The sequence below is a fragment of the Hippopotamus amphibius genome, chromosome 6 (assembly GCF_030028045.1).
Source record: "Hippopotamus amphibius kiboko isolate mHipAmp2 chromosome 6, mHipAmp2.hap2, whole genome shotgun sequence".
Classification (NCBI taxonomy): Eukaryota; Metazoa; Chordata; class Mammalia; order Artiodactyla; family Hippopotamidae; genus Hippopotamus; species Hippopotamus amphibius.
Window position 1 is genome coordinate 41,154,104 of NC_080191.1, and position 26,137 is coordinate 41,180,240.

The following is a 26,137-nucleotide window of genomic DNA, read 5'->3' on the forward strand; positions in this document are numbered from 1 at the left end:
TCTTGATGTTGCTACTTTGGAGGCTAAAAGCTGCCCTGTTGGATGATTTTGCCAAACCTGCCCTCCTCCCTCCACTAATTCTGAATAGGTAGGAGACTGTGGTTTACAGGTTGAATTATTTTAACTCGAGAGACTCTTTTATATAAGTACTACAGTTTTACTGCAGGATTAATGGTCCCCCCTCCTCACCTAGTCCCTTCTTGTGTTGTTTTTAGGGTGCATTCCTCCTAAATGCTCTGATACTGTTAATTCTTACTTGTAGTTTGTAGTACTGAGAACCCCTTGGCTGAACTGTCAGCCCCACGAAGACCGGAGCTCCAGAGCTCTCTTCTGTGCCTAGAATTTGGCAGACTCGAATTAGGGAGGAAGGAAGGAATGTTTTCCTATTTATATACTTCTATGAATATTTTAGAGGGAAGCTGGAAAATAATGACCCAGTAGTCTTTATCGAGCTTTCTTATCTAGAAGCTTTTTAAGACAATTAGCTGTATAATCTTGACTAATTCCTATTTATCAAGGTTTGTAATATTATATTTTTACATCATTTTTAAAAAGCTACTAATATGTCTATCAAAAAAATCTTGATTACATTATAAAGTGAAAAGAGCTTGACTAATGATCACAACTCCAAAAAACACGCACTAGAGACAGGAAAGGAACACATCAAAATGTTAGCAGCAACAATACTGATATTTAGGCAATATTACTAGGGGTGAATTTTATTCTTCCCTCGGCTTTTCTGTATTTTCCAAGTTTTCTAGAGTGAATGATTACATTTTAACAATGGTTAAAATTATTACTGATCTGCATATTCATGGGGGAAAAAAAGACTATTTCCAGAAATTGTTTTCTAAACCAATATTTGAGTTTCTAAAATTCAAATGTCATAAATAATGAACGTGTGGAAAAACACTAACAAGTCAAAACGTGGATCTGAAATTTTTTAAGCCAGGTTACCACAGAGGCAACTGATGCAGTGGAGACGCATGAAGACTGTGATGAGAGGACAAAGCCACTTGCGTGAAGAAACAGCATGACCATAAATAGGAAGAAGCAGAGACAAGAAGTACCTGAAGCAAAATGACCCCAAACGGATGTACTATTCAGTATGGGTAAGTTTCAGGAGGAAGATTTCAGACCAAAACCAAGCTTGGGCATGCTTGCTGGACATCTGGTCACTTAACCCCAGACTCCCACAGTGGGTCCTCTTAATATCACCACCCCCTCAACAACAATCAATTGTAAACATAATGTAAATAAAAAGACCACTCTATCACAATTTAAGAAGGAAGAAATAAACTCATTTCTACTATTGCTACTACTATTTGTTTTATGCTAAATTTTTATTTAAAATTCTTAATGCTATCACGGCCTTATATACTATACAGAGTGGATGTTTCTTGTTTTTGTATCCCACCCCCTCCCCCAATCCATTTCTCCTTCCTCATAGCATCCTGAATTTCCCTCCAACCCTTCCACAATTCTCAGCAATGTGCTCTGGGTGATATTCATGTCACATCCAAAGGACACCCCAAGGAAAGACATTAAACTCAATTATAGTCAATGGTGAGATGCTTCTAGGACTTCTGGAACAGATATGTTCTTTTAGCCTGCCCTTGCCCTTGATGGAGGGTCTAAGGATCTAAGTGTGGAATCGCTGGGGGTTCCGCATGGAATCTGAGGGCAAGACCAACACTGGAAAAGGCAGAGTACAGATGAGCCCTTGCCTGACATTGTGACTTGAGCAAGACTAGCTGAAAGCCAGGCCTACTGTTAGTCTTTCCTTTTTTGCTTAAGTCACTTTAAGTTAGGTTTCTGTCAGATGTGTCTGTTAAATTTCTGGCTAATGTAGCATATAAATAAAACACTTTCTTGCCTCAGCAAATTTACTCTCGAGTGACAGCTACACATATACTTTTTAGCAAAGAAATGTGCTCACCTTGTGATCGTCCACCAAGCAGCACATTCATGTTCTGTACACTTTACCACATGGATGTTGTTCTTCAATTAAGAAGATGGTAAGCCATCAACATATAAACTGCACCATTTCCCAAAAAAAAAAAAAATTGTATCATATGGTCCATCAGAAGAGTCCCCGGCTCAGTTGACGACAAAATTCAGTCTAAAGCAACTGTACCCAGGAAGGAGCTCAACAAATACTTGTTAACTAAATATACCCTGGAGTTTGTTGAAACTTTAAAGAAAAACATTACTCTCACTCATAGGGGACTTACAGTCTATAAGGTATATGAGATAAAGTCATCATACATGTAATTATAAAAATGAGAATGGGAAAAAGAAAATTAAGTTATGGTTAGAAAATCTGATCTGCTATCAGGATAAAAAAGCAAGAATTTCACGTCAAAGAGTCATGAAACTCTCAGATGAAAAAGAACCCATAAAACCCAAGTCCTATTTGGAATCTCATAAACATCGAAAAAACACAACACATTTTGTTGCTATGCTCAAACTAAGGCATTTTATTAGCTGGCTTTACACCTTAAATAATACCTTGGTTATTACCAAAGGAACCATTTCCACTAATTCCAAACTAAGCTTTCAAATGGTTGTTTGTTGAGGGAAGAACACTCCCATGCTTAACACAAAATACCTTAATTATAACCTTCAACAAATCTTTCCTTAGAGTTAACTAAAAAACTGCTCAGGTCAAATATTAACTACTCAATAATCCATTTTAGTTATTTTTCCTTAAAAATGTGTGTTGTAGAGTTGAAATCAAAAGAGAAAACTGTAAACACTGTGGTTTGGCTGGAAGTGGAGTTCGCTTCATGATGATTCAATGTCTTCTAACACACATTTCTGATAGCTTCCATAAATCTCAGCAAGGTAAACCCATTACTAACACTGCAAAGGAAAAGCTAGTTTTTTAAATGAAAGTGCAATATTAGCCTTTCTTTGCCAGTTGGCAACCTGAAATTTTTGTAGGAGTGATGAATAATGCTTCTTTGCAGCTGATTATAGCTTTAATTTTCCCTCTCATTTAAAAAAATATCAATTGCACATTGTTGTTTTAACTGAATAACTGGACTCTTTCAAAATGGAGGTTAGCGATCTCATTGCGTTTAGAAACATGGTAGAAATTCCAACCCGTCAGTCTTTTATCTGTAAAAGAAAAAAAAGTATTTGCTATAATTTAACCAATCACATTATATGAACAACAACAACAAAAGAAAAATGGCAGTAGAGTAATCATTACATCATATGAAACTTTTTTGTTTTTCCTGCAACTTATTCTCCTTCTCTAGTCGTGTTGAGATTTTCTATAATCTCTCCATTATTTTCCACAAGAAACTGCATCTTATTTTTAGAATGGTCTTTTATAAAGAATGCTTTGACAGATTAAATGTGATGCTGATGACAATGACATTAGGTAACACTTACTGAATGTTTTCTAAATGCCAATCACTGTGTCAAGTGCTTTATACAGATCATTTCATTTCTTGACTCTGGAAGGTAGATTCTATTACCCTTGTTTTCATAGATGAATAAATTACAGGAGAAATGTATTTCTGCAGCTAGGAATTATTGGAGCAATAACTCAAACTCGGACTTAAGTTTAACTCCAGAGCCTTTTACATGATACACGTATAACTGAACTTTGATGCAACCTAAAGCCCTAAGTCCCAAGTATCCATCCAGTTAAATGAACTGAGAAATTTTTATGCAGAAAACAATCATATGAAGCAATGAACCCCTTTCAAAAACACACGCATACTGCGGAGATATTGTGGGTTCCATTCCAGACCACCATGATAAAGTGAGAATCGCAATAAAGCGAGTCACAGGAATTTTGCTTTCCCAGTGCATAGAAAAGCTATGTTTACACTACACTATAGTCTATGAAGAGTGCAGCAGCATTATGTCTAAAAAAGCAATGTACATACTTTAAATTAATAATACTTTATTGCTAAAAAATGCTAACCATCATCTGAGCCTTCAGTGAGTCATAATCTTTTTGTAGCAGTAACATCAAAGATTACTGAGCACAGATAGCCATAACAAATATAGTAATAATGCAAAAGTCTGAAATATTGCAGGAGTTACCAAAACATGAGACAGAGACATGAGATGAGCAAATGCTGTTGGGAAAATGGCCTATAGACTTGCTCAACCCAAGGTCGCCACAAACCTTCATTTTGTAAAAGAACGCAGTATCTGTGAGGTGCAGTAAAATCAGGCATGTTTGTATTCATAAGGTCTATATTAGTCACGATAGTGTGGAAGAAAATTTAAATAACAAAAATTCTGGTTCATTTCTGGCTATTTTCTCCAAAACTCAACTGTACCTTACACTATATATTAGGTATGTTTCAGAGACACTACTGGTATGTTAACCAAACTTTTTGAATGAATGCACTGAGAGCCAGTTATTTAAACAAAAAAAATGTCGTGAGGGCACTTCTGTTAAAACCACTAACCTCAATTCATTTGACTCTTAAAACCTGTATTCTCATGATTTGGACTGCATACTTATACCCATTTTTCAATGGATTTCCTTTAATTTTGAGCAATATTACTGGTGGAGAAGATAGTTTGGAAAGCTCGTTATGAGAAGATCTGAGACCAAACATTTTCTTCTCATCATCCTTTTAATTTTTTAATATAAATTTTAAAATGTTGTTCTCCTTAATATCATAACTGTATTCTCCTGAAGCCATAAAAATCTCAGCAATCACTCTTAAAAAGTAGAAAAAGAAAAGACATAATAACCATGGATACATAAGCAGTCGCTTTAAAATACCTCAGTGACCACACCAGCAGCTATGGTAGAACCACTGTAGCGCAGCATGAATCTCCCCAGCTCTTTAAAGTCTTTGTACAGCTCAAGAGCCACTGGTCTTTGTGTTTGTAGCTCCACCAATGCATTCTGGCCTTTGGTCAACAATCTGTCACGAAAAATAAAAGAAAATAAAGAAACCAGTGGATACCTAATAGAGGTAAATAAATGTCATTAAAACCTGAAAAATATTTCACATTCCATCTACAAATCAACTTAGTTTTTCAAAAACTTAAAAAGAAAAAAGAGGTATTCTTAAAGTAAAAAAGATGTGCCCTTGAATTTTGGGGAGTTAGTTGAAACAAATGAGAGGAATAATCCTAGATTTAAGAAATATTAGCTGGTTCATTTGTGTGTGTGTGTGTTGTGTCTATGTTTTTTTTTAAAACAATCCTCCAAATTCAACTCTATCCTTTGAAGGACTATATAATCTAAAATACTCAAGACCTCTCCACCAAAGCCTTCCCTTTCATTCCCTCATGAAATTAAATAAAGTGATGCATTTGTATTTTAAAAGAGGAATGCAATGCCCTATGTCTTCCCTAATAAAATCCTAATTGGTAGATTATGTGTTAAAAAATTATCTTTAAAGAGGATAATCTCCTATTGCCAACACACTACCCTAGATCTCTCCCTCCCTCCTCTCTCTTTTCTCACATAGAATAGTGGTTCTTTAACAGAGGTTCAGGATAAGATCACCTAAGATTTTTCCACAGTGTAATGTTTGTAGGAAATGAAGGGAGATGAAGCCTGGGCCTGACTGCAAACAGCTTCACACAAATATGCGAACAAACAAGAATCCTTGTGCATGGGCCCCACCAGACTAGACTTACTGAAAGAGGTAGAACCCAAAGGGGACATTCTGAAATGTTCTCTAATTCAATTTGGATGTGTTCTAAAAGGATATCAATCATAAATTCCCTTCTGAAAGCTTAATTCAGGGACAGACACAGAACAAGTCAAGGTTTCTAAAAAAGTATTCCAAAAATTCTAAATATTGGTTTTGGGCAATTTCAACTTAAGGTCCCATTCCTTAGGAAGGAGAACATCTAATATAGTCATAACTTGCATTTAAGTTCGCTTCCAGAAAGTTTGATTCCATCCCATTTAAAGCAATCCTATCTACAATGTGACAGGAGTGGAAACAAAGGGGAAAGGTCAAATGGTGTTGGTGCAAAGTAGAAGGGCGAAGCTACAAATATGGTGAGAGGAAAAACTAACATGAGAATATATTAAAACCTCGAATCAGCATCATGGAGCTAGGACTCTGCAGCAGGAGCAGGGAGGTAAAATTCAGGATTAGATCTGGTGAGCCAATTTCAGATTGAGAATTTTCCATATCACTTGTCTCGGTCAAACAGCCTGGCTCCTGCCAAAAAATTTAACGTATGTGAACCAACTGACTGGATGAGGATCCTGGGCCTGCGACTTGCTAGCTTTGTGATCTTGAACATGTTATACAATCTCTCTAAGCCTCAGTTTCTTCATCTGAAAAATGGGAAACATAATAGTACCTGCTTCATATGGTTGCTGAGGATGTAAACTATGTGAAAGCACTTAGAGCCTAGAAAACAGTGGTCCTCAGGAAACGTCAGCCATTAGTTCTGTCACACTTCTCAGTACGTTATGGCAGACACTCATGCTAGAAGCTAAACATGCAGGTTAAAAATAAAGAAGTATCTTTAAAAGAGAGGTTAAGTAGCCTCTTTTTTCTAACTAACAGAGAAACAAGCATGGGTTTAGAACAGTGTGAAGATTCTTTCTCCCATTTGCAACCAACCCGAAATTAACCCTCTAACCACCTTGGCCTCTTACACAGGTGCACATGAGGAGGAATACCCCAGGACTGAAAAAAGGGGATTTTGGGTGGGATTCCCCATAGGGCTAAAGTGAGGAAAACCCCAAATCTGAAGCAGCCAAGCCAAACTGTGGTCAACCTTTAGTTGAATGAGAGTAAGAAACTCAAGGTTCTCAGGAAGCACTTCCTCTGAAAACTCTCAAGCCTATCCCAGCCAAAGGGGAATTGTCCACACTCAGACCTAGATATTAATGGTAATCAGAGGGGACCGATTCGTGGCGATCACCTCAGCCTAAGACACCAGGTGGACTTCAAGCAGGAAGAAAAAAAAAACTTTCCAGGTGGGAAAAAAACAGTGTGTAGTACACTCTCTTCCTGAGGTATTCTCAGCATAGGGCATGATTCCCATGAGGGGGTGACAAGAAAGTTGAGAAGAACAATCAACTGGAATTTGGGACAAGTGGCTAGGTGTAAATCAAATTCATCTTCAGAATGTAGGACTGATATTTTAAATGCCTTCATTTTTATATCGTCAGTATATAGGGCTTGCTACTTACATATAAACATATTTACATTTTTATTTACAATTCACACCCATCACCATCACATATAACAGAAATTATATCTAGCATTCCTACCTAAACAGGAACTTGAATATTTGTTTTGGTGTGTTCCTCTAGACCTTTAAAAAATTATTTCTGGAACAAGTAAAAACAGACTTCGCTTATCGCAAAAGTGAAATATTATACAAATGAATTAATCTGAACGGAATGTGCTTAAATTGTGTTTATTACTTATGCATTAAAACACTTACTTAGGCTTTTTCTTTGTGACTTCACCGGTGCTTTTGTTTAAGACACTAATCAATCGTTTAATAACGGCAGGTTCACTGACGGTTTGGTAGTGTAACAGCACCTAAAACAAAAAATTGTAACACTAAAAAGGTGTTTGCTGCAGCATATCTGGCCTTTTACCCTGGCATCACACAGAATCACGTTAGCCTCAGCACCACTGCCTGGAGTCGGAGGGTCTCCAGCTGCTTCCTCTAAGTCCCACACTCCCATCAGGTTGTCCCTTAACTGAGCAGGGGGAACGGTCATGGGAAGCAGTTCCAATTTATCCTCCACCACCTACTGTGTAAACCTGTAACCTTGCTCACAGGGTTATGAGAATTAAATAATACCAGAGACAGTGCCTGGAACAGCAGATGTTCAACAAATGTGAATTGTTTCATCATAAAAACGAGGGAAGGGGAATCATGTGATTTCAGCAGGAATGAACTGTATTCACTGCTGGATAATGAGAATAAAATATTATATAGGAGTTCTGACAAGTAAGATACTTAAGAGTCAGGCAGACCTGCGTTCAAATCCTGACTACACTTTCTAGGTGTGCGATCTGAGACAAATCCTGTAACAACCCTTTTTCCCCAATATCCCCAGCCTCAGGTCTCTTGTCACTAAATGAGGAAAACCAGATAATGTTATTGTGGTGTCTAAAACATGGTAAACCTGAAGTTAACTGATGACTGTATATACTAGCTATTATTGTTCATGTTTTATATGCAAGGAAATCAATATCAAATAGGTTAAGCAGCAGTGAGGGTGCCAAGAACACTCAATGGGGAAAGAAGTCCTTTCAATAAACACTGCTGGGAGAATCAGACATCTACACGCAAAAGAATCTTACACCATACACAAAAATTAACTCAAAAATGGATAAAAGGCCTAAACAAAAGGACTAAAACTATAATAAAAGTCTTAGAAGAAAACAGAGGGGGAAATCTTATTAATGTTGAATCTGGCAATGACTTCTTGCATATGACACCAAAAGTAAAGGCAACAAAAGAAAAAGTAGATAAACTGGACTTCATCAAAACTTAAAAACTTTTGTGCATCAAAGGATACTTAAGAATAAAAAGACAATTCATAGAATGGAAGAAGATATTTGCAAATCATACACTGATAAGGAATTAAAACCCAAAATATGTAAAGAAATGAAAAGATGCTTGACATCACTAGCCAAATGCAAATCAATACCATAATGATATGCCCCTTTCACACTCATTAGTTTGCCTGTTATAAAGTAACAAACAAACAATCATCACCCCCCACACACCCACACACACAAGAAAGGAAAATAACAAGTGCTGAGGAGGAAGAGGAAAAATCAGAACCCTTGTGTACTGCTGGTGGGAATGTAAAAATGGTGCAGCTGCTGTGGAAAACAGTTTAGTGGTTCCTCAAATGTTAAACATATAATTTCCACATGATCAAGCAAGTCTAATACTAGATATATACCTAAAAGAATTGAAAGCAGGGGCTCAAAGAGATACTTGTATGCCAACGTTCGTAGAAGCATCATTTACATCTGCCAAAAGATGGAAACAACCCAACATCTATCAACAGGTGAATGGATAAACAAAAAGTGGTATATACTTACAATGGAATATCATTCAGTCTTAAAAAGAAATGAAATCCTGATACATGCTACAACATGGATGAACCTCAAAAACATTATGTCAGATGAAATAAGTCAGACACAAAAGGACAAATATTGTATGATTCAACTTTTATGAGGGATGTAGAATAGGCAAACTCATAGAGCAACCAGATAGAACTATGATTGCCAGAGGATAGGAGGAAAGTGTAACAGGGGGAGTTACTGTTTAATGGGTACAGAGTTGGGATAAGGAAAAAGTTCTGGAGGTGGGTGGTGTTGAAGATTGCACAATAAGGTGAATGTGCTTAATGCCACTGAACTGTACACTTTAAAATGGTTAAAATGGTCAATTTTCTGTTATAAATATTTTATCACAATAAAAAAATAAAAATCAAATACATGAATTTAAAGTCTAATTCATTCTTCTGTTTTTTCCTTCTTAAATATATAGAGTTTATCAATATAAACTAAGGGAAACAAAAATATTTATTTATTTAGAAACTAGTCCCTAAATAGTGAAATTTTAATTGCTTAGGAAGCCTTTTCTTGGTTAAATTTTTGAAAATTGTGACAGTTTCTTCCCACAGAGAGTGGATTAAATGACAAAACATGACCGTTTTTTTCTGAAACAAATTTCATCCTGGTACTCGTGAATCGACATATGTGAGTGGAATCTCATAAAACAACACCGAAAAGCTTTTAATTCATAAAAGAAACTACAGTACACAGGAAGACAGTATTACTATTCAAAGTAACTACTGACCTCCTGACCTCTCTACCTCCCCATTGGCAAAAATTATTGCTGCATGAGTAAAAACACAGTAATCAACCTCTCCAGCTTCTCCCCGTTGGACATACTGCTTTCTAAGAATGAGTGCCATGCATTCACAGCAATTTCTCGCCTATCAACACGTGAGTTTAGAATACTTAAAAAAAGTATTTGCAACAGTAACAGTTTTTTTGGAACAAAGCTTTTGCCCCCCACCCCCCTTTTTAGCATATGGGAGAAATGGAATATAATTATAAAACTAAAATACGTAAATAGTATCTTATAAATATAATTTTATAGGATCAAGTTTATATAGAAATGATTAGAAAGAATTATAAGCAAAGCACATGGTTATCCCAAATAAAGGTATAAAATAAATTTAAATGAGCTAAATAAATTTACTCCCAATCTTTAAAATACTAACACTAATTTAAATAGTTTAAAGGTCAGTTACTGTGACTGCCTTACTTTTACTTCAAAGATGCATCAAATGGAGAAAATGACCTGTTTATATTTTCAAAGGCAAGCCATTTAATTCCACTGAGAAACATTTTTTACTGTCATGCAGAACGTGTACTATGTAAGCTGACCAAGAAAAGAAAAGTCTAAGAGGGAAAATACCCATTTGTTAAATGACAAAGGCAAGGGACCAAACTATAAACAGAGTATGGCCCCAAATATCTGAAAAAAATTTATACATAAAATAAAGAATTCATGCTATTCACAAGCAGTATCTTTTCTGGATAAGAAACATGATAGTATAAAATCCCCCTTTCCCCATAAACGTGGATGTTCAAATGGTGCTAGTCAATGATAACCTGCAAACCAACCTCACAGCTTCAGCATAATTAAACTTTACCCATATCAAGCATCCCCAGCATATACCCATACATACCAATGTACACACAAAAAATACTCTGAAACGTAAAGAGTAGACAATTGCAGGTTATGCAATTATAGAATATTCTTATTATTCCTATTTTTGTGTGCTTTCCAAAATTTTCTATAACAATGTATTACTTCTACAATCGGAAAAACTACAAATAAGCTTATTTGAAAAAAAAAAAGCAAAACAGAAAGACTCAATCTAAGACAAAACCTTTAGAACTCGCAAAAAAGTATCCACCATTTTCCCTAAATGCTTTTTTTACTATCATCAGTTTGTATGCCATTGATTCTGAAATTTTTTCTCAGTGCCTCTTTGGAAAAAACCCCTAGACTTAAGGATCAAAATAAAAAAAATAAAAATGATTTTCAAATTCTAATTTCATGTTCTTCTGGATTAGAGTAATACAATGTTAGTTGAAAATAACAATAGCATCATCACTTGTAAAGAGAGTTACTACTTTTTAGGATAAAGTTACGTTGATTTATAAAAACAGTAACAAACATTTTGAAACTTACAGGAAATCCTTTAGTGATAGGAATTTCAATATTAAAGATGAGGATTCGGGCTCTGAAACGGGTGCAAACCTTAATGGGTTCTTTGGGGTCACAAAATATGCAGCCAACACTGTAACAACAACAAAACAAAAACAAAAAAAGGAGAGCAGATAGTTGGGGGGATAATTAAATACATATCCAACAGGACTATCTTTTAAACCATTTACAAAGTAAAATGATCAAGTAAATTAGGGACTTTTTCTAAATATTCCCTTCTGGGTTAAAGCAGGGCTTTGCGCCATTATTAACCTTATGTCATTTTCATACATTACAGTTTTCCCTCAAACAACATGTCAGGTACACATGCTGACGTATATTAAGTTAAATTCTAGCAGGTTTTGCTTATAGTTTTTATACTTCCACAGGTGCCTATTTTTGGCCAAATGAGATTCAGAATTAATACTCATTCTTTCATTTGAGCTGGTGAGTTGCAAATTTTATGTGTTTTGAGGTTCTATATCCAAAACAATGGTCGCTTAAACTCATTTTCTCACTCACTTGATTTTGATAATATCCATCCCAACCAACGTCAGACTAACATGATCGCCTGCTGCCGCCCAGTCGACAGGTTCATCGTGCAGAGTGATTCCTGGAAATGAGTAAGAACAAAAGCATACAGTGAAACACCTCAATATCAAACCATAACAACCAAGGGAGTTTGGCTGATTTGTGCCTCATCAGTCACTACTCATCATTTTCAATATGAATGGATTGAGAGTGAGAAGTGTTAACTGTGAGCGTTGAGGAAAACACACTTCCTCTAGACTTGACTCTTCTGGACCACCACCCTAAACATAAAGTGACTTGTATTTGTCCATAAAAGGCTGATTTCTACTTATTTAATCAAGATTTTTTTTAACACATTTACACAACTGGTATATTAATTAATAGGCCCCATTTCAATACTTCTGAAATATTAAGGGATGCAGACATAATAGTGCAGTTCCAATTATTTTTAAGAACACAAAAGATGGGACTGGGGAAGATGCGTAGTAGTATTTTATTCTCCTGAGCTTTGCTCTAATTAGACAACCACGTAAACAACTGTTTGAGTTCTCTGAGTAACCCACAGGGCATCGGTACTCAGTAGGATGCTGCCCTCGGCAGGTCCCTTCATTATTCCTGGTTCAAAAGAACTGCTTCCCAGAGAGAGAGAGATGCACAATGATAAACAGTTTTATGAAAAGGAGGAGATCAATAGTGTAAGAAAATTTAATTTAAAAATGATCCCAGCTGTTGCTACTTTTATTACCTAGGGAAAATTCTGGAGTACAATTGCAAAGGGCACTAATACCCAGGTATTGAATAAAGGCTTTTGAAAGGTTTCTCATATTTGCTGATTCTGTAGGGTAAGTTCCTTTCCATTGGAACTTGAGTCTTCTGATGAAGACAGCATGTAAGCCAACCACTGGGGAATAGTTCTTGATTAACATGTTTTTAGTACATTATAATTCACCCATCTCTTTCCGAAAATACTTATTTTTCCCATGTAGCACACTCTTAAAGTGAGTATCTTTGAGACTTTTTGGGAGTTCAGGGAGAACTTAAAGGGCTCTGAGACAACCTAAAGTTTTATTCAAAATTTCATGTAGGTGCACATCTGCATTAATCTGAGCAGAGGGGCCATTACTTTCATCGAGGTATCAGAGAGGTTCCTGACTCCAAAAATATTAACAATTATGATAGTTTAAAATGTTTGTTAAATTTTCAACTAATGAAATCAGTTTTTACATATAAGTTTAAAATGATCATATCTGATTTTTGGTGAAATGTGGAAGTGAAGTCAGGAGCTAGCTACTTACATAGACTAGATTGCCTTTAGCTTAGGACTTTCAAACTAGAAGCTCTCATACTAGAAGTTCGATTAACAATATAACACTTTCTAAAGATAATATATAATCTGGTTTCCTTCCCCCAAACACGCTACACTGTCCTACATGTGATATTTATCTTAAGAACTGCCTTTATTGGAGAAAGAAGTTCTTTTTTTAACACACTATGAACTTATATGTTAATAAAGTGAAAATGTAATTTAGAATTTCCATTAGTTGGTAGCAGATTTAGCCAGTTCTATTTTTTAGGACACTATTGGTTAGTGAGCCACAGTAGCACCTAAAGTGTTCAGATAGAAGCGTGCATTAAACAATCAAGTAAATCAAGCAAAAGCAACAGGGTGAGAAACTGAAGTCTGAGAATATCCAAGTTGGGTTAGAGGGGTGGCTCTCAAGGAGTGACGTGGTGCTTCTGATATAGCTTCTCTTTAAGAACGACTGGATTAAAGATAAGTGGTTGGAATTTTTCTGGTGGGGTAGGGACAGGAAGGAAAGAGGGAAGGAATGCAGAAATTTCAGAGGTGACCAAATTATGATTGTGGAGCTCACAAAGAAGCCAGTCTGTAAGGTCTGTGATCACAGTTTAGGATCATGGTTTTAATTCATGTCTAACTGATTATATTAAAAAAAAAATTCCCTATTCTCAAACAGCTCTTTAATATATCAAGAAATTAGTATTTCAAAAGTATTGCAGCTCTTGATCACTTTAAGAAACAACAGCAGGGATAATTTAATCTAAATTTAAAGATGAATAAGGGAATGAAAGTCAAAGTTACTTCCATTTTACCTTTTTCTTTCTGCTTGCTTAGAGATCAAAAAAATTTTGTTTAGATAAAAATATACGTTTTAAAAAAGAGCCATTTTCCATAGACCTATTGTTTGCAAGTTTATAGTATAAAACAGATCTTCAGTTTTATGCTGAAGTCAGAGGTTTAGTTAGAAGCTAGATTAAGGTAAACACAGAATTATAAACTTTTAAGCAGAAGTCAAAAAAGAAGAACATGTATACATGTAAGGTCAAATGATGAGAAGATAGAAACAGTTACCAGCTACTGTGAAAGGTCATATTCGTGCAAAAGCAACAATTGTGGCACTTAAAACTAGCTCAATCTCTCTTTTCAACATTAGGATTCTCTGCATTTGCATCTTATTTTCTTATTTAGGTCTTCCTATGATTTTTTTTTTTTTTGTATAAACATGATCTAGGTTGTTAACGTATAGTAATTCTGAAATACACATTTCAAAACACCAGACTGTAGCACTCTGCTTTGCTATTGACTATTTAGTGCCAGTATGGGGTCAGACTTAATTTCTGCTACTGAACACTATTTTAAATGTATCTAACAGGTGTCTGTACATCTGGTTCAATCCTAGCCAGGCTTCTCGAATCAATGTCAAAAAAAAAAAAAAAAATGCTACCACAGTTAGAATGTTATATGTACATTTATACACACATAGTCACAACAGAAAAAAATCGTTTAATGTTTTCACATTTTTATCTTCAACAGTTAGTATCATTTTGACAGTCAGTTACAATTTCAGTAAGAGGTTATTTACTCTGGAGTTAATAACTAAACTACTTAAAAATCTGCTGCCTCAACTTAAGGGTTATTTAACAAAAGAATGTTGCAAAGGAATACCTTTTGCAGTACAAGTTTCATTAGGAGGCATTGCTAGTAGTCGGTCACCAGTTTGGATATAACCAGCTTCAATTTTACCAGTTACACAAAATCCAGATCCTTGATCTGCAAAACATGCCAAAATTTTATAACGATATCATCTGATGTTTAATACTGCTAGCTATACTTAATCCCTGGTAGTTATATAAAACTAGTAGTTCAATGAACATTAAGCAACGATCATTTCAGAATTTTTAATATATCTACTAAATATGGCATACCACATTCCGCTCGATTTTCTTATAAATAAAAATGTTTATATTAGAAAAAGTGGGAATTCATTCCTTTTTCAAATATTTATTGAACACTTTGTGCTAAGTACCAGGCATTGTGCTAAACTCTGGGAATAAAGAGATGAAAATATAAGCCCCTACCTATAAGGAGTTTACCCTAGTGAAGAGAAAAGCAAAAACAATTACACTATCCTGAGACAAATGTTATATATAATGTGCAATGGAAACAAAACAAGGTGCATCAAAGAATCCGTGATGACGGGGAATGACTACACTTTAGCCAGGCACTTAGGAGAAGGAACAGGGGTCTATCAGGTAGCCTGTGTGCGTGTGCAAAGGTACAGTCATAACCGGATGTGGAATGTGCTAAGATCCATGTTTCATTTGTGTGGAATTTATCTGGGGACCATTCAGAACAACGAGGGAAAGGCAAGACAGGTGGCAAGAGAGGTGGATATGGGACAAATAATAATAGGGCCTCATAAATCACACTTAGGGCTTGAATTTCATCCTCAGTTAAGTAATGAAAAACCAGTAAAGAATTGTGAACGGAGAAGTGACATGATGGTGTTTGTGTGTCAGAGAGGAGGGGAGGTTGACTGAAATGCACACATTGACTGTAGAAAGTGAAGAAGAATTTGAGAATAAGGTATGACAGATTTAGGGTGACAAGGTAAGACGGGGAATAATGGCAAAAACAGAGAAATCTGAGATGATGTGCATTAACTGTGAGATAGGAAATTAAAGAACAAGATCCACCTTAGCCTTGGTGAATCTGAAGTGTCTGCAAGACATGCAGGTGGAGAAGATGCATTCAAGGGGGCACCAACCACACCAAATCCATGGGAATGGTACTCTGGGAGCACACTCCCTGTGGAGATGCCCAGCAGCAGTTAGCAGGTGTATCTGCAGAGTGAGAACGGGTTTGGGTTGGAGATCTGGGAAGCATCAAGATGCAGGAGATAGATGAAATCATGGATGTTGGTCCAAAGGGAGCATGTCGAGTAAGAAGAGGACGGAAGTGATAGCACACGAGTTAAGGGACAGAGAAAGAGGAGCCCACAGAGAAGATACAGAGAGAAAAAAACAGAAGAGCAGGAGAAAGTGGGTCACAGAAACCAAGGGGGAAAAGTTTCAAGGTGGATGTGGCTACCAGCCTCAGAAGTAATGCCAAATTCAAGTAAGATGGAAGTAAGATAGAACTGAAAAATGTGTACTGACGTTGACAACCCAGAAGTCATTTGATAATTTCACTGGGGACACACTGAGGGAAGCAATGTAGCCAGAAGCCAGGAAGTGGCCTGAAGAAAGGAAAGGAGGTAAAAAAGTACAGCCAGCAAGCACTATTAATCAAAAAGCACTTCTTATATTTTAAATAGATAATAGGCATTTTGAAAAGAATTACCATATTTCCTCTTCCACTAGAATGCTAGAAAATGATAATAATAAATTTCAATCTCATTGAATGATTTTTGTGAAGCACCTTCATTTATTCACTTATTCAGCAACATTTACTAAGTCTGTGTTATATGCCAGGCACTGAACTAGGTCCTGCAAACAAGGATATAGCAGTGACAGTACTTGTCCTTGAGAAGATCACAATCTAAGTGAAATAAACAGCATGAGAACAGTTATAACACTGCATGAAAAATGCAGTGACAGAGGATACAGAGAACACGGAGGGACACCTTAACGTATGTGTCTGGGTGACCTCACTTATCACCCCAAAATTAACAGTCTATTGCTGCTCAGTTCTAAATCCACCCTTTGCTGCCTGCTCGGTGATCATGGTGATTTGGGGAGCAGCTGACATCTTTAGCATACTGATTATTCCAATATATAAATATGTTATATTCTTTTATTTATTAAGACCTTTTATTCCATTTTCATTTTATACTTTTCTATGCAGGGCCTTATACACATTAAATTAGATGTATTCTTAGGTATTTAATACAGTACCTCCTCCAACACCTCTTCTAAATTTGTCCTCCCTTGGGCTCTCTTCCTCAGGCCTAGGGTGCCAAATAGTGCCCTTGTATCTTATAAGTCACTCTTTTTTTTATCATATTAATAATTCTTTATATTAAATGTCCCATTTTACATATGTGTGATATCTATTTCCTGACCCAGACTGCTACATATGGGTAGGAAATGGACAAGTAAAGAGAGAAGAGCACAACATGGGTAGACAGTGGCAATAAAAACCCTATGTGACTAAGAAACCCTGAATGATCCAGGTCAGTTGAAGGATACAGAAACTAAAGAAATCTAATGGGAGAAAAAAAACTATGAGGCTAGAAAGACAAAGGATCAGATTTTTTTTATACTTGGAAGATAAGTATGAGATGGGGAAAAGGTAAGTAAACTGAAGATTCTTCTGGGCAGTGGTGTTAAGTAACTAGAATTGTGTACCACTGGCATAAAGAAGGGAGAATCTGAAGACAACATAATAAGTTTATACAATAAAAGAGGTCAGGAGAGCATGCAAAGACAGGGGCTGTACTGAAGAAGGCCAGTAGAGGTGCACTTACCTTTGAAAACATCAGATACGCATAATCTAAAAGGCTTATCAACAGATCTTTGAGGAGGCTTGAAGGAATCTGGAAAAAAATGGTAAAATAGCAAGGTTTAACTTAAAAGTAATTTTTGACTCATGTCCAATGAGCCCACTATATTCCCATGTCCCCTAGAAAATAATTTTTTAATAAATACTAATAGCAAATTGACTGTGATTCATATAATACTTTGTAGTTTATAAAATGTTTTCACATGTGTTTTCTCATTTAATGTTACAACAGTCTGTGAGGTAGGTAGAGTAGGCATTAATTAAATAAGAAAAACTTAGTATCAATTTAAATATTGCATATAATTTCAGAATTGGTAACCTAGCTCCTCTGACTATAAATCCTATGCTTTTTCACACACAGCACTGTCCCCCATAAGGAACTCTGAATAATTAATATCAAGTTTATAATGCATTAAAATTAATATGGTAGTATTCTTACCAATTTGTTCTAATAAACATAGTCCTTTATACCATTTTGTAAGTTCACTTGATTGAGATCTTGTGATTAGATTTTCACCACTGAGGCCACTTGTAGGGATAAAAGCTACATCACTTTCCTATAAAAAAAGACTGAACATATAAAACTCAATACAACATTGTTTTTAAAAAGTTAAAAGGCTCACTATTACCATAACTGTACCAAGTTTGCAAAAGCAACAGGGTACTTTTTAAAAAGTAACAGAAATCACAGAACTACTGCCCTGAAGTTATCTGATGCAACAGTTTTCAACTTTTTGATTTTGTGGGAGACTTACAAGTTTGTTTCAAAACACTCAAGCATTTTTACCTAATAACACAGGCATATTTTCACATTTTTGCTGGAGAAATTTCTCTCTACTAGTTTCCACATTCCTCTGTGACCTCCCTAAACCTCTATATCTAATTTAATAGGTGGAAAAAATGTCTCCTACTTATACTAAATCCAAGTCAATTTATAAAATGAATGCAATTTTCTAAAATGAAGTAATTCAGGGAATTCCCTGGCGGTCTAGTGGTTAGGGCTCTGTGCTCCCACTGCAGGGGGCACAGGTTCAGTCCCTAGTTGGGGAACTAAGATAGTGCATGCTGCACAGAGTGGTGCAGCAATAAACAATCAAACAAACAAATAAGTAAATAAAATGAAGTAATCCAAAGAACATAAGATATACATAATACCAGGGAGAAATAAAAACAAAAAGAATGAAAATACTGAACAAGAAAAGAATACCTATGTATTTTTTTTCTCTCATATCAGTGAGATGAAACTTAAGGAAAGTAACCAAATAAATTTAAAACGATCTTACCTTAAAACCTGCTTGCTTAAGAAAGTGTCCCAGTTTTCCAGTAATCTCTTGAAATCTTTCTTGTTGCCAATTAACCTGATAAAGTCCAATTTATCTTTAAAACTATGCTTCAGACCATACTATATATAAAAATTTAAATTTTTGCAATAAAATATAAACAATCAAGACTCTAAAATATAATTATAAAATCTACTAAATATGAAATCTATTACAATTAAAGCTCAGAATGTCAGATCTTACTATTAATATGATCTAAAAGTACTTCTTCCTACAATAGAAAGGCTGGAAACAAGCTCCAATGCATATAGAATTTTTTTGTATATACTAAAAGTGACTTCAAATGTGGGGAGAAAAAGTGAATAACTTATTATATTGTGCTTGACTAACGGTTGAAATAAAATAAAATTACTGACACCCCCCATCAAGTCAAACAGACTTCTTAGTATATGTATATGTAATATGAACGCTAGATAACCATTCCCATGCTATAGTATGTAGGGGTAAATGGAACAATGTCTGTAACTTGTAACTTACATGGAAATTTATGTCAAAATAAGATGGGTTAGTGGATGGATCTAGGGGTAGACAGACAAAAATGAGATCAAGCAAGTGGATGTAGCAGGTATAATATGGGTGTTACTATAAAATTCTTACAACTTTTCTTTATGTCTGAAAATCTACATACTAAAATACTGGGGAAAAAATAAAGGTATATGTAATAATGATACTACAAAAGAGCTATGTAGAAAAATTTAGGTGAATATGAATTTGATCCCAGGGTAAGAAAATACCTAAGCATAAAGAAAGAAATCAAAAGGAAATAGTAATATCTTTAATAAATAAAGCTTACAAATTTTAAACTTCCAAAAATGAGCAAATTACATAAATTCCAAAAGAAAAAATACAAATGACAAATAAATATACAAAGTATATTTAAATATTATTGTCATTCATAGAAGAGTAAGTTTAAAGAAGAAAAAATCATGTTTTATATATCAAACTGGAATACAGTCTTTTAATAACAGCAGTGTTGATAAGAGTTTGGGAAAATGAACACAACATAGAAGTACATAACTAGAGCTTTTCTCAAAGGCATTTTGATCATGTACAGAAAGTCTTAAAAAAATATACATATCCTTAGGCCCAGAAATTTTCATAGAATAAACTATTTCTAAATATATACACACACACAAAACTGGAAACAGTCAAAAGTAGGGGACTGTCTGAATAAATTATAGTATATCTTTAAAATACACTAGAATAAAGCTATAAAACTACCTCTGCACAAAAATTATTAATTACTTGGAAACATGAACAAGAATACTGTCAATTTTTTGAAAAAGTAGATAATGAAACAGACTAGAACCCAATGATATTTAAAAAATATTTTTATGTGTAAAAATAAACTGGATGGAAGTACAAAATGAAAATAAAAAATTGGGGGGGGGAGTTGGAAATATAGGTTATTTCAGGTTTTCTTTATACTAAAATAAGTATGCATTTTTATAACTAAAAATGATTTTAAGATTTATAAATTAATTCTGAAGGTGAGAATTTATCTTCTTGCTTAAAAATTACTATCTCATTTATTTAATATTAGCATTATGAATTTATTTTTTTAAATATGACAACTGGACTAAAAAAATGTATACTAGTCACGTCTGAAGTCATCAATGTGGCAGAACAACACCTTAACTAGCATCTAAAACAAATTCTCAAAAAGCCTTTAAATACCTGATCCATTTTATTGACTGCAACTGCAAGCTGGGTCACTCCCAGAGAACGAACCAAGAGGCCATGTTCTCGTGTTTGTCCCCCAGTCTCAAACCCAGCTTCAAACTCTCCCCTGCTGGCATCTACAACTAAAACAGCTACATCTGCCTAAAAAAGAAAAAAATAATAATCAAAACTAGAAATAATGTCACAGAATTTTAATTCAAAGGACAGATTATCGAATTCATTGTGTTGGTCAGATTTTAAAGGCAGACGCTAACTTGACACGAAACACAAAGCAAATCAAAGGAATTACACAGATGGATTAAAATTTTAAAAAGAAGAAAGTATTAGCATGTGCCAAAAGAAAAAAATGACATAAAGAATAAAAAATTCCCATATCTGATTACATAATAGTTATGATAACCAGGCAAAGGAGGAAAAACATAAAATTAAACCATAAGTAAATACTGACAAATACTTGTAACAGAATGTTTAAGGTAAAAGTTATAATCTTAATATCAAATCTTTACCAAAAAAGAAAAAAAGCACAACTCCACAGAAAACTAGTTAAAGGATACAAGCAACGTGCTAAAGAATAAATACAAATGGCCAATAAACACACAAAAAAATTCAAATTTATTAGAAACCAAAAAAAGAAACATTAAAAAATAGATCAACATATTCCTCCCTTCTCCAGTTTTACAAATCACAATGGCAAAGGTGCAATGGCAAGGGTGCAGGGAGACGGGCATGCATACATATTGCCTGTGGGACAGCACGCCCACCACCTTTCTGGAGGGCATTTTCACTATAAGTATCAAGGGCCTTAAAATTGTGTCTATTTTGTTTCCCATCAACTCTACATCTAGGAATTTATCCTAGAGAAATAATTATAAATCTACAAAGATATTTGTCAAGAGTATTGTTCATAACGATGAAAAGTTGTAAAAAACATGAATTTTCAAAAAACAGCACATTCACCCCCTATAGCCACTGAAAATGAACCTGAATAACACCTTTGTTGACCATTTTGAGAATCAGATGAAAGACATTTCTTCTCTTATACTCAATTTACACACACACACACACACACACACACACACACACACGAAGAAGGAAAAAAGCTAACCTTAGTTTAGCTCATTTTCTTGTTTAGCCTTAAGGAACCTAGTTTTACAGGTTCCCACTACTCCTTTGTGTTGTTGATGCTTCTTTATGTGACTCCATTTGCATCAAATGGATGCAGCCTTTGAAAATTTGCAGAAAATAGTTTGTGCAGCTACAGATGTTCCTCCATTCTCATTCTCATCAATGATTTCTGTCAGTGTATTGTCAGGACGTTTCTTAAATGAACACTCTTTCATTTATCCCTTTTACAGTTTCTGCCTTGTATGCATACTGGTTCTTAGAGAAATCTGCTTTTCTGTAATCTAGGATATAATGTCTAAATTTGGCACTCCCTCTTGAGACCATCACTTGTTCTCAAGGGTCCTCTCGTATTCCGTTCACATCAAGTGTTCTGGCCTTGCGGTCAGAACGGAGTCCACAACAGCTTTTCTCTTTGTTGCTTCCTCAATGACACTTCATGTTTTTGCTATCAGTTTTTAAAGATTTTCACATGTATCATCATATAATCCTCACCATAATGGGAAATGAAATGGTCATAAAGTAAGTAAAGAATTTATCAGATACTTTGAATACAACAGAACTTTATAATTTAAATCAGAAACATGACGTACATACTTTGGTGCGGGCAATTTACACTATTTTTTCTTTTTCCTTTTATTCTTACCCAAATACTCCTTCTGCTTCATATCTACTCTTAAGTGCATCATTCATAGCCAATCCTTCATGACTTATAATGTTAAACTCCTGATTTCCTCAATGAGATCCAGTTCTTTTGATCAAGGATTCTTAGTTAAAAGCACAAACTAAAGCAATCAATTTGAAAACTGGCTCTCTCCCTCATGTGTAGTCACTAGCAGGTCTCACACTTCAGGCAAACAGACAGCTATCTCACCTCACAGAAACACTGGGGGATGAATGTAGTTTATTTAAAGCCCCCAGCCCTGAGCTTCCAAATCTTGGGCTCAATGATTGTAAATCTCCTTCTCAGCAGGTTTTGCTAATAACTGTCAGATTATATTTACTTTTTTAGGTTAAAAATTGAAATTCACTGAATTGGTATTAAGATACCTAAGTCAATAAGTATTCTTCATAATCCTCTTTCCTATTACCATTTCAAAAAAAAAAAATTACTGGGCAATTTCTCTATTCTTTCTAAGCAACAGCTTGTCTTTGGGAGCTCAAATGCCTATACGTTTTCAAGGAAGCCTTTTAAGTGGTAAAAAGTGATCTCTCCTCATCCATCATGTATACTGTGTATATTCTTCTTGTAGTACGTCTGTGTTAGCCTTTCGTCTTCACATATCTTACCTTCCTAGACTGAGATTTCCTTGAGGAGAGGCAGCATGTCCTGTATGCATCTTTGTATCCAGAAAAGCCTACCACAATACTTAGTACACTGGGTAAGTTACTTAATATCGTTGAGCCTATTTCTTCATTTGTCATATAATGGAATTCCATTATATAATTTCTAAAATCCTTTCCTATTCTAATTCCATCAGGGGTTTGGAATAAAGGCTCTTTATGATTACTCCGGACTCTAAGATACTAAGACTAAAAAACATTTTAGTATAATTGTGTGTTCTGGTGTTTGCCTCTCCCATTAAACTATCAAAATGTGCTTTGTATGTAGTCCATCATATCCCCACCTCCTATCATTGTGCTTGGCACATAGCAGGCATTCAGTAAGCATTCACTAAATGAAAACACACACACACACACACACACACACACGGAAACAAAGAGAAAACTATATTGTATCCTTTGGTAAATGCAATGAGAAGTACATCAATTTAAAATGGGGATAATACATATTTCACAGAGTTGTTACAAGGATTAGATTAAACTAAACACATACAAAATACCTAGCACAGGGTCTGGCCTGTACTCAGTACTCAATCAACAATGATAACTATTACTTTCCAATCTCCATTATCTCATCCAGTCCATGGACCTTAAATTAATATTCTGAAATTATATGTTAACTTCCTTAAACAGAATCAAATACTTCCTTATTTATCTTCAAATATATTCTAATCTATTCATATAACATTCTTTTTAGGTTGACAAACGCTCATAACATTTGTTGATAGACATTCCCTTTAAACGGGTGGAAGAACTCAGAAAATGGTCAATTGCTGAAAGCTTTGCCAAGTGACACAGGCAAACTTCTGAACTCTCCTTATTTTCCAATAATCACCTATTATAGAAGAAATCAATGTCCTATATGTGTAGTGCTATTCTCATTGTTTTAATTATTTAAAGTTATTATCTTTGATTTTTTTCAGCATCCTCATTAAGAATCATATAAGTTTACAAATTGCAATTATTTTTTAATCTTATAAAGTAAATAAACCACAAGGGGAAAAGTCCCAAGCTTCACTATTTCTGCATAAATTAGCTCTTTAAAAAGATATACAACTTGAATATATAGTAAAAAGGCAGATATTGAAATATTCACGCTAACTTATTAATAAGTGAATTATAAAGCTATGCCTCATCAAGCCCTTACCATTATTTTTACTATAAAGAAATTCATAGCTTTTATACACATTTGCTTCTTTGTAATAAATCAGAAAAGGTTTTATAAGTACCAATAAAGAGATCACGAAAAATACATTTCTCTACTTTTTTCAAATTTTTTCAAAAGTTACAATTGAAAATTTTAATATTTTAAAAGTGATAATCCTAGAATTATAACCTCAGCATCAGGAAATTTTACGCACAATCAGTGTAATTTGGTTAAGGAAATATCTGGTACCTGGGCTGCTCCTGTAATCATATTTGGAATGAAATCCTTATGGCCTGGGGCATCCATTAATGTAATAACTTTGGTTTTGGTCTCAAACTTTGTCATACCGACATCCATTGTTACTCCCCTTAAAGAAAACATAAAGTGGTTAGAAAACATATAGAAAGAATCAGTGTTATGGATTAAATTATTTAATAATATAGGCAAAATGACAGTCTAAATTATTAAGTAATAATTAGGGATTCTAGTATATAGTCTGTTATTTTGAATAATTAGGCTATCTGGGATTTCTGCTATAACAGAATTACACTGGTATGGCTTTAAAACAAGGCTGTGGATACAAGAGCTTAATCAAAATGATTGATGTTTCCCATTTCCTTTTTCTTCATCAAGAAGCAGTATAGACTGTGAACAAAGAACGATATATAGGGACATCTCTGGAATGGGAAACAATAAATACTGCACATGAGAAAAGATAAAAATGAAGAATGACCACTATTAGGAGGTACTTTTCCTCATCTTCTTACATTTATGTTTCACTAATTATAGAAATAAACTTGTAAAACTTTCATTTGCAAGGCTGGTCAGTAATGTTACACATTTAGCAAACAGGAAATATCAAAGGAGATGCACAGTTTTTCAAAAGATGAGAGAGGGACAGTAGTGGTTCTGCATCCCACGTCATCCTCTTGGAGTCCAACACAGTGCCTCTTCTTAGCCACAAAAACATAGATGCAGATTATAAGGAAGCCCAGGAGGGTCTACAAAAGTTCCAAATCTTTCTAGATTTTAGGAATTAAGAAAAGGAAATCAAGTGGGCAATAAACTAGGTAATTATTCATCCCAGTTTGCCCAGGATAGTCCAGAGTAAGGAATGAGCACTCCCTTTTCCTACCAAAGTGTCCGAACAATTATAATGGTAATTATGTGTTCACCCTAGCAGTAAGGTAACTGTGGGTCTCCTTAGTCAAGTTATTCGGGTTTAATTTGAAACCACGGGCCATTTGAGTTTGCAAAAATGATACTTAATTCTCTTTAGTAATCCCCAAATAATAGCCTGAGAATAGTGATGAACCAAGACTGAGTCTGAGCTCCTCCCTAGACTGCTCTGACCAAACTCTTTTGACCCAGCTCTGCTCTGCATTTGTAACCGAAAGGGTATGAAAATCTCACTCAGGCTACTAATTTCTGTCCAACACATGAGCAGAACAGAGGATTTATAAGTATTTAACATGGTGGGATAAGCAATTCACTGTATTTCTGAAATGCTGCTAAGGAATATATAGTGGTGAGTTAAAACTCCCATTATGTATATGGAAGCTTCTGCTGTCTACAGAATAAAGGAATATTCTAAAAGTTGTGGCATGCTGAACAATATAGAACTACCAGCAGCAAAAGTATGACAGCCAACTAGCAGATTTATTACTAAAATACACTAAAATTATTAATTATTCTGAGATTATTAGCTCACTTGCCTGCTCAACTCACATCACAAACAAAGACATTCTAACAATTATACTGTTCTCAATCTCTTTACCTACTTAATAGATGGTATAAACTAAAAAGCCATATACTTCAATAATCTGCTTGATAAGCTGATAGAAATTACTTAGTCTTCTAATACTGATATCACACAAAATTCTACTGTTTTCCAATATTTGTTTCCCCCAAATTTGTAACTGCCCAACTATTTTTTCTTAC

At 34.9% G+C, this 26,137-nt stretch overlaps 1 protein-coding gene across 4 annotated transcripts in view; it reads right to left on the reverse strand.

The window, feature by feature from the left end:
* Window positions 1-2,460: 2,460 nt before the first annotated feature.
* HBS1L (HBS1 like translational GTPase) overlaps window positions 2,461-26,137 on the reverse strand; it is a 79,205-nt gene continuing 55,528 nt past the window's right edge. For all 4 annotated transcript variants that reach the window (XM_057738645.1, XM_057738644.1, XM_057738649.1 and 1 more), the window contains 11 exons: window positions 24,446-24,563; window positions 20,578-20,724; window positions 18,844-18,918; window positions 18,000-18,117; window positions 17,526-17,594; window positions 14,723-14,827; window positions 11,749-11,839; window positions 11,212-11,320; window positions 7,411-7,511; window positions 4,763-4,907; window positions 2,461-3,123 (listed from right to left, as the gene is read on the reverse strand). In XM_057738645.1, coding sequence (XP_057594628.1) covers window positions 3,112-3,123; window positions 4,763-4,907; window positions 7,411-7,511; window positions 11,212-11,320; window positions 11,749-11,839; window positions 14,723-14,827; window positions 17,526-17,594; window positions 18,000-18,117; window positions 18,844-18,918; window positions 20,578-20,724; window positions 24,446-24,563 — 1,090 coding nt within the window. In that variant the 3' untranslated portion in view covers window positions 2,461-3,111. The remainder of the gene's footprint in view (window positions 3,124-4,762; window positions 4,908-7,410; window positions 7,512-11,211; window positions 11,321-11,748; window positions 11,840-14,722; window positions 14,828-17,525; window positions 17,595-17,999; window positions 18,118-18,843; window positions 18,919-20,577; window positions 20,725-24,445; window positions 24,564-26,137) is intronic.